At 45.8% G+C, this 18331-nt stretch overlaps 1 protein-coding gene across 1 annotated transcript; it reads right to left on the bottom strand.

The window, feature by feature from the left end:
- Positions 1-11545: 11545 nt before the first annotated feature.
- On the bottom strand, positions 11546-15917 carry BSX (brain specific homeobox). Its single transcript, XM_045860131.1, has 3 exons — positions 15656-15917; positions 12815-13011; positions 11546-11785 (listed from the first exon to the last, which is right to left on the bottom strand). The coding sequence occupies exons 1-3, from the start codon at positions 15915-15917 to the stop codon at positions 11546-11548; spliced, it is 699 nt and encodes a 232-aa protein (XP_045716087.1).
- Between the last annotated feature and the right edge of the window lie 2414 nt (positions 15918-18331).

Here is an 18331-nt window from a genome sequence, read left to right as displayed (position 1 = left end):
ACAGTCTTAACAGGTTGATTACAATGATATGAGCATTTCAGGCAAATGCAGTGTCCAGCAGAAGTAGCACCTGATTGAGTGTGGTTGGTAGGGTAATAATATGGGTGTAATAATCTATAGTTTTAATTTGAACATTTCACCTAAAATGTCACATGTGCTTCAGTGTGGTATTGTTGTTACAGAATTACATGCTTATGACTTTGTAATAAAAGATTTTTTAATTAAAAAGGGGGCATTATTTGTGCTAGACCCCTGTATATTTAGTGAAGCCTTGGAAACATCTGAAAAGATTCCACAAATGCCCTTCACTGAGCTGACAGCTCACAGAGGCCACCTGACACGGGCTGCTGACAGGCCTCCCAGGGTGTCCTCTGTCACTAGGGTCCCAGGCTTTTGCAAGAGGTATTTAAATAGTAGATACCCTCATGGTGCAAATTTGACAGTGGAGGAAACAACCTTCAGACATTTAAAATCCAAAGAGTGCACAGGGGAAGGAAGTAGAGAACAGAATGAATATCCAGTGAACAAAAGCAATGCAGGTCTCTATGCTAAACAGTTTGGGGCACCAATGTACCCGTTCCTCCTCTATGACAGATTTGTCTCCCAAATCGACCCTGATGCCTTCTTTCCCATCCAGACTCCTACCAAAGCCACCATCATGAAGCCAGTTGGCCTTGCCCCCCACACCTTGCACCCCAGCGGATCTGATGTCTCTGCTGCCTCCATGCAATGGGAGCATTTGATGCAGTGTTGATGAAGTCCCTAAATTTGTTGTCTCTACATAAAATTGACAATCCCCTATCATACAGACCTCAAGCACCTATTTTTAATGAAACCTTTAGATGAATATCAAAGAACAATTTAGCCATGTCTAATGTTTTAATTAGATTATATTCTCAATTTAACCCATTAAGCCTCCTTTGATGATCCCTGTATTTGGGGCTTAGCCTCAGATGCACGAGGTAATGAATACTGGACCTTTTGATTTAATGAGAATTTTGGCTCTTTCAGCCTGCGCTTCTTTGTATACCTTTTATTTTGCTGGCTATAGAATTCAGTTAATTGAAGGAGTCTCTTACCATCACACATTAAGGAGTATAAATTAGCATTCCCATTCGGATTGGAAAATGCAAGCGGCCAGTATGTCTTTGATCTGAGGATGGAGCTGAAGAAGACAGCCGCCCTCTGAAAATGAGCTGATGGCCTTGTTATCAGGGCAAAATGCAGATGCGTCCGTGTGCCACAAAACACTTAATGTCCTAATTGATCACTTTCTAATTCTCCCTGTCCTGTCTGCCGCATGCTCTTTAGGAGCATGTGTGTGTGCGCGTGTGGCAGTGTGTTTGTGCTCCTGTACCTCTGTCTTGCTCTCTCTGTGTGTTCTTTCTGTTTCTTACTCAGAGATTTAGGGACCTAGGCTTCAAATTAATTTGAACCAAGGAAAATGAAGTAGCATAAATTTCCTCACCTGGAGATTTTTAAGAATATCTTGTGAAATCATTCAGGACCTTCCACAAAGATTCTTAAGGATTAACTCTGACTTCCAATGCTCTTAAACTGAGAGAGCCCAAGCCACTTGCATGGCATCATTGACTAGGAGGTAGGAAGGGCTATTCTGTGCTCTGGCAATGCTGTCAGCCTTTTTCATCTGTTCTGATGATGATGCAATTCTCCTGAACCTCAACCAATTCAGTTACATAAAGGAAACACCGAGGTAAAAGATCAACACCTCCTCACTCACAGTAAAAGCCAGAGCATAATAACATGAAATTCAAAACATGAGGTTTCTGGATAAATACAGTACTCTGAACACACACAGACACACACACGTTTCACTTTCTTGGCAAGCCCCCACTAAAATCCCAGTAAAGGGTGTTTTTAAGGCATACACAAATGATCTCACCTATAAGTGACAATCAACAAAGCAACAAAACAAAACAAACAAGCAAGCAAAATATAACCAGGGACATTGAAATAAAGAACAAACTGACAGTAACCTGAGAGGGGGATAATGGGAGAAAGAAGGGGAAGGGTCATCAAAGAACATGTATAAAGGAGCCATAGACAAAGCCAAAGGGGGGCAGGATCAGGGTGGGAGGAAAATAGAGACAACTGTACCTGAACAACAATAAAAAATAAATAAATTAATTATACTTGGTGATATTCTATTTTAAAAAAGGCATACACATATTAAAATGGAAAGAACAGGAGCAGGGACAATAGTAACAAAATTCTGAAAAATGAAAAGCAGATAAATGAGTTGTAAAAAAAAAAATGGCAGACTCCAAAAATACTAACTTCTAACTTAGCAAAGAGGGCAGCCAAGAATTGATCTGACTTATATTGAAGAAGACCCCCAACTGTTCAGGAATTGATGGTGTCAATTATCTTCAGAAGTGGGGGTGAAGGGAGGTGAGGAGGACTGAGTGAAGGATACCTACCCCCCCGCCCCGCCCCCCCACCCACCAGCCCAGGGAAGGATTACCCTCCCCTCTGCACGGGCGGGAGGGTGTGTCTGGAGCGAGGCATGGCTGACTCTGCTAGGAGCCACAGAACTGCAAACAGCCGAGAGTGAACATGCGTGTTCTAAACACAGAGGCCTCAGCTCCTCTTCTGCCACATGGCCCCCAAATGTTGGGCCTTCATCTTACAAATGGGAATTTGGAAAATCTTCTCTGAGTAATCTGGCCAGGCTAAAAGAAAAGACCTAAAACTCCTGAGTTTAGTAGTTCTGCAACTAAAGAACTCAACCATGTCATGCTACTGTAAAGCTGACAGTCAACAAGTCCCGCTGTGTATTCATAACTTCCTATCAGGTTTCTCCTTTCTCATACTGAAATATAAGCAGACAGCCATGGATTCCTAAACATCTGAAAATGCTGGAGAAAATACGATTTTTAAAAAAGCAGGAGGATAAAGAAATTAAAAGAGGTCTCAGGAATTAGAAATATGATAGAAGAAATTTAAAAAACTCAAAGCCTAGAAGATACCATTGAGGAATTCTCCCAGAAAGCAGAGCCAAAAGGTAAAAAGATTATAAATTTAAAGAATAAATCCAGAAGGTAAAATCTAAATAATGGGAGTTCCATAAAGAAACATAGAAAAAGAGAAATAGAAATAATCAAATAATTAATTTGAGAAAGCTTCCCACAACTGAAATAGATACACTTTCAGACTTAAAATGAGGGCCTATTGAGAATCCAGAACAGGGAGCAGAAAATAGGTCTCTAACCAAGGCACATAATTGTAAAATTTCAGTATACTACCTACAAATAGAGTATTCTACAGCCTCAAAAAATAAATAAATAACCAAAGCAAGACAAAGAATCAAGTAGCTTTAGATTTCAAAACAGCAATTGGAAGCTAATATTAAATTGAATGATGCCTTCAAATTTATTCAAAAAGATTTTTCATTTAGAATTCTGTACTTAGCCAAATATTAATAAACTGTGAGACTAGAAAAAAGACATTTTTAGACAAGGATCTCAAAACATATGACTCACACAGCAATCAGGAAACTATGGACATTCTTCACCAAAGTGAGAGAGTAAACCAAGAAAGAGGAAGATAAAGGAAACAATAATAAAATGAAAGGACTCCAGCCCTGGCTCATGTGGCTCCAGTAGATTGAGCACCAGCCTGTGAACCAAAAGGTCACCAGTTCGATTCCCAGTCATAGCACATGCTGAGGTTATGGGCCAGGTCCATAGTTGGGGGTGTTCAAGAGGCAACCGATTGATATATCTCTCATACATCAATGTTTCTGTCCCTCTCCTTCTCCCCTCCCTTCCCCTCTGTCAAATATAATAACTAAATAACTAAATAGATAGATAGATAGATAGATAGATAAAATGAAAGGACTCCCTGGGATGGAGGAAAGGGAGATGAATTAACAAGAGAATCCAGAATGAAACAGACCAATGGCTTTGGGAGAGATTTATTCAGGAAAGTGAAATGTTAAGAATACATGAATATCTTAGGAGGAGGATATACAAATGGTGAGGAGCTTGGAGTTAAATTAGTCACAGGTACATTAAAAATTACAAATAAAACAAGTATTATCTCCGAGAAAAACAAAAAGTCTTGCAGAACAAGAAAAGTAACCATAACTGAGTGCCCGGTTTAGCTGCAGCACATCCATGTCATAACAGCGATGCAACCAAAATGCCCATGTTGAGAAAAGAGACGGAGAGGTGCACGTGTGGTAGGAGCAGCAGACAAGGAAAACTGAACCTTTCTCTTTTATAACATGAAGTACTAGAGAATCCCTAAAATAAAAATATCAAAAAGCAGCAATTCAGTGAAATAATTTGGAAGCATTAAGTAAACACAAAATAATCAGACATTACCGAAACCAGTTGCCTGTGCAAACAACATGGGGAAGGGGGCAGGGGACTACTCCCCTTTCTAAATACCCCTTATAGAACTATGTGACTCTTTAAACAACATGCATAAATAACTGACAAAACACAAATCTTTTAAAGTTAAAAATAAAGAGTTTAGGAATTGAAAGAGAAAAATAGATGGAAAAAGACCAAAGCAAGCACAAAGTGTTAGTTTTCTGCTCTTAGTTTATAAATTATTCCCATTTGAAACTCAGAATATGGGGTCATCCGTCTGTCCCTTATCCCCATTGCTTTTCACAGTTTATTTCCCATCCATCCCAAGTCAAGCACTGAGAAAGTATAATGACTATTTGGCCATTCTTTAACTTTTGGCTAGAATATTGGTAAGTGTACTTATTATCCCATCATGTGTAACCATGGAGGCTAGGGAGAAAATGGATGCTCCAAATATTCAGATAATCCCCAAAGGTTATACTAGTCAATATTTTAAAACAACTCTGGCTTATTCTTGTTGTGGAGGTATATTCATACAGTGTGTCTGTTTAAACTAAAAAAAAAAAAATCTTAAAAGCTTAAGATAAAAGCTTAAATCTTGGATTTTCCTAGTAGATTCTATGCTGGAAACATAAGCAATTCTTTATCTTTTAAGAAGACTCCCATGGATTTGAATTCTAACTTCCCTCCCTACACAGCATTATGTCTGTCAGTCAGGAATGGCAGAAACCCCATGCAGGATTGAGGGGGGGGGGTGGGGGTGGCAGTTAGGCACTGGGGAGCAAAAGGGCGTTCTACATGAAGCATCCTCGGTGAAACTTTCCGACTCTATTTCATCCAGGACCCACCCATCCTCTCTGAGTCCAAGCAGTAGGACAATGACAAAAGAGAAAGTAAGATGAAGTTATAAAAAAATTCCTTGGAAAGACGCATAATAACCCTTTTGTAATAATGGTGATGGAGCACAAGACTAATGATACATTAGAGTTAACCATATTTTTACAATAGTCCTATGAAGTATGGTATAAAGGACCAAAGTGATATATTTCATTCTATAATTTATTATCTTCCTCTAGCACTTTTCATGCAGGATCTCACAGTAGGTACTTTCATATCCCTTATCTCACATCCCTCTTCATTCTTTACCAACTTATAAGGCACTCTCCTCATTTTTCAGATGCCAAGTAAGAGAAGCAATATACAATGGTACCTTGGTCCTTGTCATTAATTCATTCCAGAACTTGTACCGAGGGCCGAAACTAGTGAGCACCAAAGATGAAGCATTTTCACTTGCGGGGTAGCGTCACACCTGTCCTAGCAAGTGCAATGAGTCCCAAGCAAGCGCCAAGTGCTGGAACAATTTTTCCTCATCAAAGTGGGATGGAGTACAGAAGTTGATGAGTTCTGAGGCCAACGAGTACCAAGGTACGACTGTAATCATTAGCGACAGTAAGATTAGAATTTAAGTCTCTAAGCCAGTGGTGATGATGCCAAATCTGATTGTGGCTATTCAATATTATAAAGACAGTAATAAGATAGTAATAAGAAAAGACAGAATTATAAATAAAATCATGGAAGAAAGGTTATTTGGTGTGCACACCAGGAATTCTAAGAGAGAAGAAAGCATTAAAACCAGAAAATACAATGAAGAGGATCTGACTGGAGAGAAAACATGAGAATTGTTTCAGATTTCCATCTCACTCCTGAATAGTTACTGGAGGTCACTTCTCTGACCTCTGCATGTATTAATTCTGTAACTCACCAAATTAAGAGGCTATGTGACACTGGGCAAGTCAACCTCTCTGACTCTCAGTTGCCTCATCTGTAAGTAAAGGAGATTAGGCCAAAGTTTTCAGAGTAGAAAAATGTGGAGATCTGAAGTAGCTTAGAGAGGCCATCTAGCTCACCCCATTGAAGATGTGAATTTCTTCTAAAACAGCTCTGCAAGTGGTCATTCAACCTTGGCTTGAATGAAAACATGGCTTACGGACCTGGCACCTCCTAGGAAAGCCAGTTCAAGTTTCAGAGAGTTCTTAACCAGAAGTGTCTCTGTAAACTGATCTAAGATTTTACCAGATAATTTCCAGCTAATTTTTTAATCTTGACACTATTACAGATGTCTCTCATTTCCCACCCCCTTTCACTCCCCCCTTGACCACACTTTACATCCAAAATTGCTATGCAAAATCCTCTCCTCCACATAATACAATGATAATAACCCCACCATCGTGAATTACTTGTAAGGTGTGATCATCAAAATTGACTTTCAGTCTTAGTTCTGCCGCTTTCTACTTGACATTGGTAGGACGTTCAGTATGCCTGCATCTTAACTTCTTCTCCATAAAGTGAAGGGTTTAGAGTGTGTCAGGTGTCTCTTCTGACACCCACAACCCCTTCCTGACTACATCTCAGTTCTGGACTCAGGGGAACACCACTTTGTTTTCACTTTCTAGAATGAAATTTTTGAGGTTTCTTTACTGAAGAGTGTACTTTTCTTCTTTTTCTTGTGTCTCTTAACTCTTCTGGTTGTTTTAGATATAGTTACTTAAATTAGAGTATATGACCTGAAATCTTATTCATAGTGAGTTGACACTTATAGTTCCTTTACAATAAGAAGATGATAGAGTACTAGGATCTTAAAGGTTAGAAGGAACCACACAGGATATCCAGCCCAATCTCCCCCAGAAGAAGAAATCCATCAGAGAGCATCCCCAAGGTCTGCCTTCCAACTTCTGTTCAAACTTTCCTAGTGAAAGGAGTGTAGAGCTCTGTGGACTTGGCCTGTTCTGTTGATGGAAAACACAGTGCTTGACCTATAAAAGGTATTTAAATGTTGTTCAAAAATCTGCTTCTCTGGAACCATCCATTGGTTCTGGTTCTGCTCTCTTAGCATGGCAAAATAGACATGCCCCTTGACACACTTAAGAGCTATGCAGCCATTCGACTACAATTCCCTTAGCTAATCTCCCCTCCCACCTGTCTCCAAGGCCTTGCTTCCTCACACTGAAAAGCTTACATGTCTTCATTTGTTGTTTTCCACACCTTTTACTATCCAGGTTCCTGTACATTGTGTGAATTTTAGCTTACTTACATTCTCTTTAAAATGTGATTCCAAGAATATAACAAATAAAATATAAAGTATTTTTATTATTTTTTCAAGATTTTATTTATTTGTTTTTAGAGAGAGAGGAAGGGAAGGAGAAAGAGAGGGAGAGAAACATCAATGTGTGGTTGCTTCTTGCACAGCCCCTACTGGAGACCTGGCAAGCAACCCAGGCTTGTGCCCTGAATCAACCCTATGACCTTTTGGTTCACAGGCCAGCACTCAATCCACTTAGCCACACCAGCCAGGACAAAATACAAAGTATTTTAATTAATTCATTGTTTTTGCACATATATCAAGCCCAATTCAAGAAAACCAGGGAGTCATTGCTTCAATTAAATATGTTTATTGCATGATTCTCTTAGCACCAGAAAGCATTCTGTTTGCTCTTTGCCTTCATATCTCTATCTCTAGTTAGCAAATACGCCCACACCAACCAGTTCTCTGGCTTTTGAAGTGGTGTCATGGATTTCAACTAATCATTTCTTGGTGTCACTATCAGCTTCATACTTGGCTGAATGGTGTGGTGGTCATTTCTTATGTTCTTAGGTTGTGTGAGCAGAAATATTATCAAGAGCCCCTCTCTGAGAATCTATGAAATGAAGTCCATCACAAACAACATGAAGAACTAACATGAAGCAAATTATTTACCACAGTTGAGATTATAAATGGGGTGACTTTCCCACCTTGGCTATTTTTAGATGTTTTTGCCCCTTCAGAATCAGACCTATGTATTTCTGTCTTTCAGATGTCATAATGAGATTGGTTTTATCAGGTCTTCACCACCAAGTGAAAGTGAGTTGAGGCAAAAGCCTGGGTCATTCAGACAAAACACCTCTTCGGCCTATGGAGGCTTTGATCAGTATTGAAGGCCAAAAACAAAAAGTGTGATTGTGTTACATTAAATTGAGACTAAACTGTGTCTATCCACTACTACTATCACTAACCCCCTGTGTATAGCAAGGGGAAAGGAAGGGAGGGAGGGAAGGCAGGGAAGGCAGGAAAATCAAGAGAACTTTGCTGCTGAATTGCTAGCCCACAACCTCAGGGAACACTGTCTGATGAGTGAACAATGCTGCGGTCCATATAGCTCTTCCCTCCCCGCCACCCTCGTCTCACCAGGAACAGCTACCAAGGAAGGACAAGGAGGGCAAACGAGCATCTTTCTATGTTTCCTGCCCCTAAACCAAACACACAGGCAGCCATTCCCTGAGCTCTGGGATTCATTCTGCCTCCCACCAGGCAGAGCTGGGCCTGTGCTAATAAAGCTTCCTACCTACCTGCCTTCCTTTCCAAAAGGTTATGAAATGTGACGAATGTGCTCCTTTTAGACCCAAAATAAGCCCTGGCATATTCTTGTGAAGACAGAAGAAAGATAAATTTCTGATTTGGGGGGTATGTGTTAACCATCTAATTTAATTTTTTAATTTCCCCCAAAACATAGTATTTCTACTTACTTGAAAAATTCTCCCCAAATTCCTTTTAGTGCCTGTTCTTCCAGGGATTGCAAAAGTTTGAGGGTTTCCCCCCTTTGTATAATAGTATCTACTTTCCTTTCCAGATTACTAGGAACATTCTTATTCACAAATCACATTTTTCCTAAAATCAAGTTGTTTTGTCTTATTGTAAAACATTTGTCAAAAACTCCTGCCTTAAAGCTGTACTGTCATTATCTGAACAAAAAGAGAAAGGAGAAAGCTGAGCCTAAATTTGCTTGTAATAACATATCTACACAAACTATATAAATGACAAAGGTATTCTTATAAAGTAAGAGACAAAAATGCCAATCAATGCATTATAACTAGAAATAAAAGTGTGCTGGGCAGAGAAATGAACAAGGAGTCAGTATATATATATACTGTGTATATATATGTATGTGTGTGTATATATATTTGTCCTGCTTTGGCTGTTAGCTAGTCCTGATTTCATGGGTACATCCTATAATCTTACCAAGCTTCGCTTTCCTGAACTATGAAAGGGAAAATAATTCTTGTTGTCTGTGACTCACAAGATTGTTGATTGATAAAGAGCACTTTGGAAAATCCAAACAGCTATACAATTCTTATGTTTTTAAAGTAGTAGCTTTGCCTCCTAAATGATGCAGAATGGATAAAGGTCTCAGTCTGACATTTCTCTTTTTTTAAAATAATGTTTTCCTGAACAAACTTACTGTAAAAAAAAAACCCAAAACAAACAAAACCCAAAAAGCCTATTCCTGCGTTCATGGAATCATAGAACTTAAGTCTAGAAGGGCTTTCAGGATTTATCCTCGTACCAGAGAAGCAAGGAACAACAACAGCAAAAAGATGAAATGTAACAGTGAACTCACATGGCTGCTGTCCACATGCTGACACACCTCGTTTTATTGCCCTTCACAGTTGTTGCGTTTTTACAAATTGAAGGCAATGCCCTCCACAGGCAAAAGGATCAGCATCGGCTTTATTGGGATACTCGTTTTATCACAATGGTCTGGAAGCGAAATGCCCTTTTTCCCAAGTGCCTGTAATTTTTATTCATCATTAGAACCCACAGGACGGGATTCCACCTCGCCACTCTTACTCCTTTCCAGCCTTCCTGGGCTCACTCACCTTAATACACAACCAGAGTGAAAGAAAGATCGGAAGCTGGGAAGTCGCCTCTGGCCTGACTGACACACCCGATAAGTGTGCTGGGCGTGCAGTGTCCTCAAGTAATTCGTTAGCGTAATTTCGAACCCCAGATGTTAAGAGAGCTGTGTCTCTTCCGCATTCCAGAGTCAAAAAATATTATTTCCGTGACCTTTTCCATGTAGGTGGAACTCAAGACTATTATTAAACGGTTAAAAACTCAAAACTCGGGGTGGGGAAGACGCGATCTGTTAACGAAAGGTCAAGAGTTAGCGAGTCCAGTCCGGGGGAGAAAGGAGACGCCTGGGGCGGAGGGGAGGGGCGTGCGTAGGTCGGACGCCGTAACAAACGGTTCCCAGAAACTTGTGTGTGTTCCCAGTTTTGCCCGCGAGCCCTTTATTAACTAAAGAGACTGCAATCCCCAGAGGACAACAGAGGACTCCCCGGGCAAAGGGAGAGGGGCCGCGTCCAGGGCGCGTCCGACTCCAGCCCCACCTCGGAAGTCCCCAAACAGGTGCTCTCACGAGGGGAACGAGCCTTCCCCTTTAGCCTCAGTCTTGCTAAAAGGCCGCATTCCCTTAAAATGCAACGAGAACGACCGTTTTCACACACACAACCCAAGGAGCACTCACTCAAAATGTCAGTAAGCCGAGGGACGCGGAGCAGTCGCGGGACAGGCGCACTACAAGGTCGGGAAGCAGAAAGCTCTCGGTGGGCATTTTGCGTCCCACCTTCTCGCCGAGCGCAAGCGCCGCTCGGTACCCGGCCGCGCCGCGGTGGGGGGAAGGAGGGGCTTTGGGGACTCCAGTGGAGGGGACCAGAAGCTTGGGAAGGGTGCCAGGGGGCAGAGCCCCCACCTCTTGAGTGGGACCGTGACGTGAAAGGACGGAAGCGCCGCTCCGAGAAGGAGGGAGTCGCTTTAGTATCTGAGTTAGAGACGGGGCTGGGGACCAGCGCTGGAGGTCAGTGGCGAGCAGGGCGCCAGTCGGTCGGCGGTGGACGAGTTCAGGATCTGGTCGTGGCTCAGCCTGGTTCCCCCGCAGGGCGAAGACCCAGAACCGACCCCTTACTGCAGACCACCAGTCTGACCGAGGAAGGGCCTAGGGTCCAGGTGGAGAGGCCGCGGAACCTGGGCCGCAGAGCTGGGGACAGGCGGCTGAGAGTTTAGGGCCCTAGTGATCTGCAATCTCCGCGACGTCGTCCCCCAGCGCATTGGCAAGCCGAGAGAACAGCGTTGCGTTTGGAGCCGCTGATGGCGCAGGGAAGAGCCGCCCCAGAGCACACGCACCCCCGCGGGCACCCCCGCGGGCACTGGCGGGGCTGGAGCTGGGAGGCTCAGCCGCGGTCGCGCCGGTTCAGCACGGATTGGAGGGCGGACCGGGGACGTTTGGTTTGTCTTCCAGGAGCGGATCTCCGAAGCCCGCCCGAGTCTTCAGGTCCCGGAGGGAACCGCACCCGCCCCACGATCTCCTCCTCGCCTCCCCCAGCCGGGCGGCTCAGAGCACCTGCGGCTCCGAGCCGAGCTCCCCCTCATCCCCGATGTCCACCTCGTCCTCCGGCTCGGTCAGCACGAAGGGGCCGGCGGGCAGGCCCAGCCGAGCCTCGGCGGGCACGGCTGCGGGGCCGCGGGGACTGCCTTCGGGGCTCTCGGGAGCTTCCGGCGCTTTGGGTTCATCTTGACTTTTCCTCAGCTGCTTTTTATGCTTCATCCGCCGGTTCTGGAACCAGGTTTTCACCTGATTTCAAGGAGAAAGACATAAAACCACGTCATTCCTTCAGACGCACAGCTATTGGCCCTAAGAGCTAAGCGATTGCTGGGGTTTAGGAAAATAAACTACAATCCACTGACAAATTGTTCACGAGTTGTGACAGTCTCACCCTGCCTTAAGTCACACCTGCTCTGCTCAAACGTTATCCTCTTAGGTTAAAAGAGAATCAACCTAAGGCTCCAGAAGTAATTGTCCCAACATAACGATGAGGATCAAAATAACGTGGTTAGTAATACTAGTCCTGTTATTAATTAGAATTCCTAATAGTAAGTGCTGCGTGGGTGTCTCATCCATGTTCGACACAATGTAGCTCTTCTGATTATGACATCTGACTACCTGTCCAGCAAGGCTCCTGGACAGGCAGATGGGAGTCAGACCTGCTGCTTCTCGTCAGAGAAAACCCCTGGGGCCCAGCGGGGCTAACGGTTTCACAGCAAGGTGGGTGTCCGGGCACACAGAAGATAAGAGAGGGAGTGGAGAAGGACTTTGGAGGCGGCACAGCATCTGGAGGAATCCAAACGGTTCTTCCACTCAGGACAGGGCAATAAGGAGATGCTTACATTATGTGTTTTGGGGGAGGGGACGATGTAGGTATGAAGACTTGAAGCTGTGAGAGATTAAAATAAAAAAGCAACAAGCTCCTTGCATGGACCTCTCTCAGGACAAGAACCCATCTGCTCTGGCTCTGGGCCGGACACGGGTTCTGCCCGGAGGAAGAGAAGTGGGGAAGCTGCCGCCGCCGCAGCCCTCCCACGGGCAGCCAGGGTCAGCATCACCAGAGGGTTTTTTCCCCCGCGTCCGGAGACCCTGGGGAGATTTTGCTTTGGCAAGTCTGACATGAGCTGGAAGTGGCTGTACTTGGCTAAGGATTTTTGGGGACACCTAGAATCAAGGGGAGCGGGGTCATTCAAGATCTCTGCCTGGGAGCAGAAGGGGGCAGGAGTGGAGCTGAGAGGAGCCAGAGCAGAGATGGGGCCTCCCTGGGGTCTGGCCCACCTGCGTCTCGGACAGGCTGAGCGCTGTGGCCAGCTCCACCCGCTCTGGCGTGGACAGGTAGCGCTGGATCTCGAATCTCTTCTCCAGGCCAGACAGCTGCGAGTCGGAGAACACGGTGCGCGCTTTGCGGCGGCGGCAATGCTTCCCCGGGAGCTCCGTGTGCGGGGCGTGCGGGAACAACGCGGGGACCGGCACCCCTGGGGAGAGAAAAGCGGCCGTGTGAGCAGAGCCCACCACGCGCAGGCAGCTCCCGCTCCACTCCCCACCTCTGTCCCCGGCACCCCCCTCAGCCTCCCTTGGCCACCAGCCCCTCCTCGCCCCAAAGCCTCCGGAGCCCTGCTGCCAGGAATTGCAGAACATGGGGATCGCAAGAATACAGCTTGCAGATCTTTAGCTGGAAGCCATCTAGAAATGCAAACAAAAACTGTAGGAAGAACTGAAAAGAAAAATATAAGCTGGTGAGGATGTGGAGAAAGATGAACCCTTTTGCACTTTTCAGGGGAATGCAGACTGGTGCAGCCACTGTGGAAAGCAGTATGCAGATACCTCAAAAAATTAAAAATTGCACTGCCTTTTTATCCAGCAATCCCACTTCTGGAAATATATCCGAAGGAACCCAAAACACTAATTCAGAATAACATAAGCCCCGTATTTTCATTGCAGCGTAATTTAAAATCGCCAAGGTATGGAAGCAGCCCAAGTGTCCATCAATACAGGAGTGGATAAAACAACTTTGGGACATTTACACAATGGAATTCTACTCGGCTGTCAAAAGAAGAAAATTTTACCCCTTGCAACAGTATAAATGGTTTTGCTAAATGAAAGAAGTCAGAGGAAGACAAATACCATATGATTTCACTCATACGTGGAATCTAATGAACAGACTGAACTAACAAGCAAAACAGAGGCAGACTCATAGACAGCAGGCTGACAGCTAGTGTGGTGGAGGAGGGAGGTTAGGGGTGGAGGTACTGAGCAAAAAGGAAACAGGACTCATGGACCTGGACAACAGAGTGGCGATTGCTGGGGGGAGGAGAGTATAGGGGTACTAAATGGTAATGGGAAAAATACAATAAAGATTAAACAATTTTTAAAGAAAATTATAAAATAAATCCAGAGGACTTTTCAAAATACCTTCCTGGAGAGACTTTTGAAGCATCTTCCAGAGTCTAGCCTCCTGAAATTTTCTTGCCAACATCACATGGTCCAGGAGCTGCCTCCTTGCACCCCCCACCTGCCCCACCAGGCTTCCAGACCCCTGGTCCCTGGTGACACAAGGGTTCTGAGGCTAGGAGAATGGCGGACAATATCTCGCCTCCCAAACTCACTAAAAACCACCTTTCTCTTTCCCGAGCTGCCCCCATTTTCCCACCTGCAGCCCAAGGGAACAGGTCAAAACTCTCATCCAGGAAGTCTCGGGAGCGAGGACAGAGGGGCAATTCTACCCTGGCAAGTTTTCTTGTCAGATTGTGGGGAACACTGGGGACCCGGCTCTCTAATCTCCTCACTGGTTTCCTTTCTTGCCCAGTGACCTCCAACAGGACTGAAGTGCTTTTCCACTGCGGATCCGGAAGACTGTTGAACAACAAAATCTTTCCCCACTTCGCAGGCTTTACTCTGTCGGAGAGGCACCAAGCAAGCAAACTGCCATAGATGCCAATACTGGCCAACTCAGGGAAAACCAACCAAAACAGAAACAAGAAGTCCCCGTGCCGGGGACTTTGGCCACTGCTATTAGAGGGGAACATAGGTAATGCTGGCCAGTGCTGAGGCCAAAACGGAAATTTGGGCTTCAATGTAGGCTTTGTTATTGCCCTTCCAGCTCAGTGTCCCGATGTCTGCGGTTTCCCGAGTCACAAGCACTTTTAGCTTTTGTTGTGGGTTCCAGCGCCCACACTTCACAAACTGTCTCCTGTCTTTCTTTCCACAGCCCTTGCTGGGACCAGGTTTGTTTTTCCAGCTGCCCTTTGCACTTGGACTCAACGAATTCTGTTCCTGTTGGAATGAAAATGCTGGAGAAGAAAGTGTGAACCTGACCTTTCAGAGAGAGAGAGGCGGTGTAAATTTGAGTATTTCCCAGCATCTCTCTAGTTGCACCGACTAGACTCTCACTCCTTGCCACATCTGCCAAACCAAAGTACTTGTGTGTGAGGCTCCAGTGATGCCAGCAACCAGGGCAGGGAGGGAAGCCGAGCCTCAGATTGTGAGTTAAGGACTAGAGGTTGGGAGTAAAGGGGGTTAAAGAGGAGCAGCATCTCTTCCTCTGTGTTTTCTAACCCTTTCTCCCTTATTCCAGCCAACCCAAACCTTCAGTCCTCAAATATCCCAAACTCTCTTTCACTTCTAAATCTCTACAGTGTGGGTGGTGAATGCTCAGCACCTGAGAGGGGAAACCGCCCCCCTCCCCAAGTCTCCTGAGCTTCCCTGAATTGCAAAGTTGATACTGTTCTGTGGGGTGGAGTGGTCAGGGGTCTACCTCAGAGCAGGCAGAGACAGAGAATCGGGGCTGACATCTGGGCCAGAAGGACCACAAGGAAGGAGACTATGCTCAGCCCGCCCAGAATTTTGTCAAAGCCTCTGGCTACCACTTGGCTAGGCATGTTTCCTGCACTGCAAAAAGTACAGTGACCATGAGTTATCCCCATGGGTCGGCATGCTTCAAGGTAGCTCTGCGTGTTCTCGCTCACATCCCATGTCCCACCTCCTGCTGTTACTCAGGGAAGGCAGCCACCAGCCAGGCTGTACCAGCTCTGGCCTTGTCCAGGCTCCATCACAGGTGTAGGGCCTGCGTGGAGGACTCGCTCTCTTGCTCCCTGTGCCTTGAAGCCCCTGTTTACTTACCCGAAGTGGTGAGGAAGTAAGGGTGGTGGTGGTCTCCCTTATGCAGAGGGTGATGGGGGTGAGGAGCCAGGAGGGTGGGTGTGGGCATGAGGGGGTAGCCATAGTCTAGCAGAGGCACCCGGGAGGCCAGAGAGCTGGCAAAATGGTCGGGGGCCACCTCCCTTAGTGGCTTGGGCTTGTGCAGCAGGATGTCCTCAATGAAGAAGGATGTGGGCCTCTGAGAAGATGCCGGGTGCAGAGGGGAGGTGAAGTTGAGATTCATCTTGGGCCGAACGCCTGACACGGGGCGAGAGCCGAGGAAGAGGTGTAGGAAGCAGGCAGCGTCTCCGCAAGCCTGTAAAGAGGCGAGAGTCCAGGGCCGACCACCACCCAGCGAGGCTTGGGTCCCCGCGGCTCTTTCCCCGGCCTGGGCTACCCCGGCCGCAGGAGAAGCGAGAAGACTATCTCCGGGGTAGGTTGGGTCTAAGTGGAGGAGAATTGGCAGCTTGGAGAGGGGAGCCGGGAGAGCCAATGGCAAGGCTGCCAGCAGCAGAGGGGAGGGTACGGTGGGCCGGGGCGGGGCGGGGAGCTGTCCGCGGTGCTGAATTCAATGGGCCAGGCCTGGGAGAGTGGAGTGGACCAGGTTCTTGCTCCTACCAGGATTCTGGACCTCCATTGCGGCCCCTCCACTGCAGGGGCTGCTTGGCTTCCAGCTGTTTTTAAAGCAAGCAAAAAAATAAAAAGTCTCTGTCCTCTGACAAACTCCTCTTTAGAGAGCAAAAGGTACTTAAAGGGCCCAAAGCCGCAGGGATAAGGCACTTATTTCGGCAGGGGTCTGGGCTTTAAAACTTTGTAAAAATGAGAGCAGAGGAGAAACGGGAAACAGAAGGAGAAAGGGCGTCCACGTCTGCCAGACCCGGCGTAAACGGATGGCTGAGGAATGACTAGATTGTTGAGGTAGATAAATAAAATGATGACCACGACATTCTTCACCTCAGTTATAGAGGGTGGTGTGAGGGAAGCGATACCTACATTAGTCAAGTAATGTGGCCTGTCTAAATATGCCCAGGCTGCCTCTTAATGCCAGTCTCCACCTCCTCTCAAATGTTCATCGTCCCTCCTCGTCCCACTTGCAGGGCTTACTGTTTGTGCCATAACTCCCCTTTAAACCCTACCCCCCTCACATAATTCTCTCCCGTTCCCTTTTCCAGCCTTTCACGTTGCTCCCTTCCAACCTTCTCTTCCCCTGTTTTTCTTTTTCTAATCTGTCACATTTATTTCCCTTGAGTCAATTTGCTAAAATTAAGGTGATCATCTACAGCACAGCAGGGGTAACTTCAGCTTGCATCTCCAAAAATTGCTCTAATTATTGGTGTTAAACTCAGGGAAATTAAAAGAAGCCACTTCTCTTCCATCTCCCCATTTTTAAGCTCTAATTTGTTGAAATCTAGTTGTCATCACAATTCCAATCACTCCTGCTAATAGTAAAAGTGTTTTAATAGAGACTGAGTCCTCACAACCCATGCTATTAGATAATTAGAGGAGGTGTTAGAAAGCCAAGTGCTAATCCTTGGGCACATGGGTAGAATTTTCATCCGATCTAGCAGGTAAAACAAATTAATTACCAGAATCAATTAGGCCCCAAACTGCAGTGCTGCAGGAAGTAGGAGCACTGTATTCCATATGGATGACCTGGTAAAAATGGTACACAGATGAGGAGAGTGAGAGGAAGGAGGAAGAAGGGAAAATGACTTTAAAAAGGGGTCTTGGCAAGTAGGCATATAAACAAAGTCAGAACGCTTTGTCCTGGAGCCTGAAGTGTGGTTTTTGTTTTAAGTTTATAGTGGTAAAAACTGAAGACCTAGAGCAGGCCCTTGAGAGGGGGCCACGGAGAGAGAAAATGGTAGACTTTCAGGAGTTGTTCCTTAGTCCTTCACCCTGGTGAGGAGGCCCAGGGCAGCAGTGCACACTGTACTGCATCCACCGTCTCCCAGTGAGACCTCCCCTCGAGTGGAAACCAAGCAATCCTGTCTCCTAAGATCCCAAAGGCTGAGTGGCTGTTGAGGACATGGCGGGCATATGGCCAGACACTGGCCTTAGCAAAGAGTCTTCCTGTGTCTGCTCACCCCACTTCTCTGATTGCACATGGATGGAGAGCAGATTTGTGCTCAGCCTTAGGGGTGGGATTTCAACTTCTCTATGGGTTAGGGCTAACTTCCCCCTCAGAAATCGGAGTAAAAAGATTATTGAATGTCTCCTTGGGAGCAGAAGCAGTAAAAGTTGTTTTGGAGTGACAGTTACCTTTGCCCCAAGGCACTGCAAACCCCTTCTCAGAATTTAGCCGTAGGCATTTCTCAGTGTTGGCTGGATCCAAGGAGGGAAGGGAAGGGGTAGGTAGACCGCCTGCAGGGTCCTAACCCTTCCCCCTTATTTCATAGATCCTGGACTCAGCTCCTCATTCTCCCCCAAAGCTAAGTCTATTTTCAGGGCCCTACTGCCTAAGTGCAGGGGAAGAGGCCAGCCCCTCAAGCTCCCCTTTCTCAGTCCTGCTTTTTCTAGCACTTGCCCACCTGCCTTCATAGCCCAGTGTGGCCCACTCACTAGGAAACTAAGAAGTGAGAAATGGAGGGAGAAAACTGGGTAGCTATGGGAAGTGGCAGGACCTTGGGGACTGCCGAAGTTTTACTTCCCCTTTCA

This window comes from Phyllostomus hastatus, unplaced genomic scaffold (genome assembly GCF_019186645.2).
Source record: "Phyllostomus hastatus isolate PE091 unplaced genomic scaffold, TTU_PhHast_1.1 phas_scaffold_193, whole genome shotgun sequence".
NCBI classification, from domain to species: domain Eukaryota; kingdom Metazoa; phylum Chordata; class Mammalia; order Chiroptera; family Phyllostomidae; genus Phyllostomus; species Phyllostomus hastatus.
This window is presented reverse-complemented; position numbering and strand designations above follow the sequence as displayed.

Excerpts from the sequence above, each read along its gene's own strand:
- BSX (XM_045860131.1), bottom strand. The coding sequence starts at position 15,917 with ATGAATCTCAACTTCACCTCCCCTCTGCACCCGGCATCTTCTCAGAGG. Across the intron at positions 13,012-15,655 it reads TTACTTCCTCACCACTTCGG|GGGTGCCGGTCCCCGCGTTG; the intron begins GTAAGTAAACAG and ends TTCTCTCCCCAG. Across the intron at positions 11,786-12,814 it reads TCAGCCTGTCCGAGACGCAG|GTGAAAACCTGGTTCCAGAA; the intron begins GTGGGCCAGACC and ends CCTTGAAATCAG.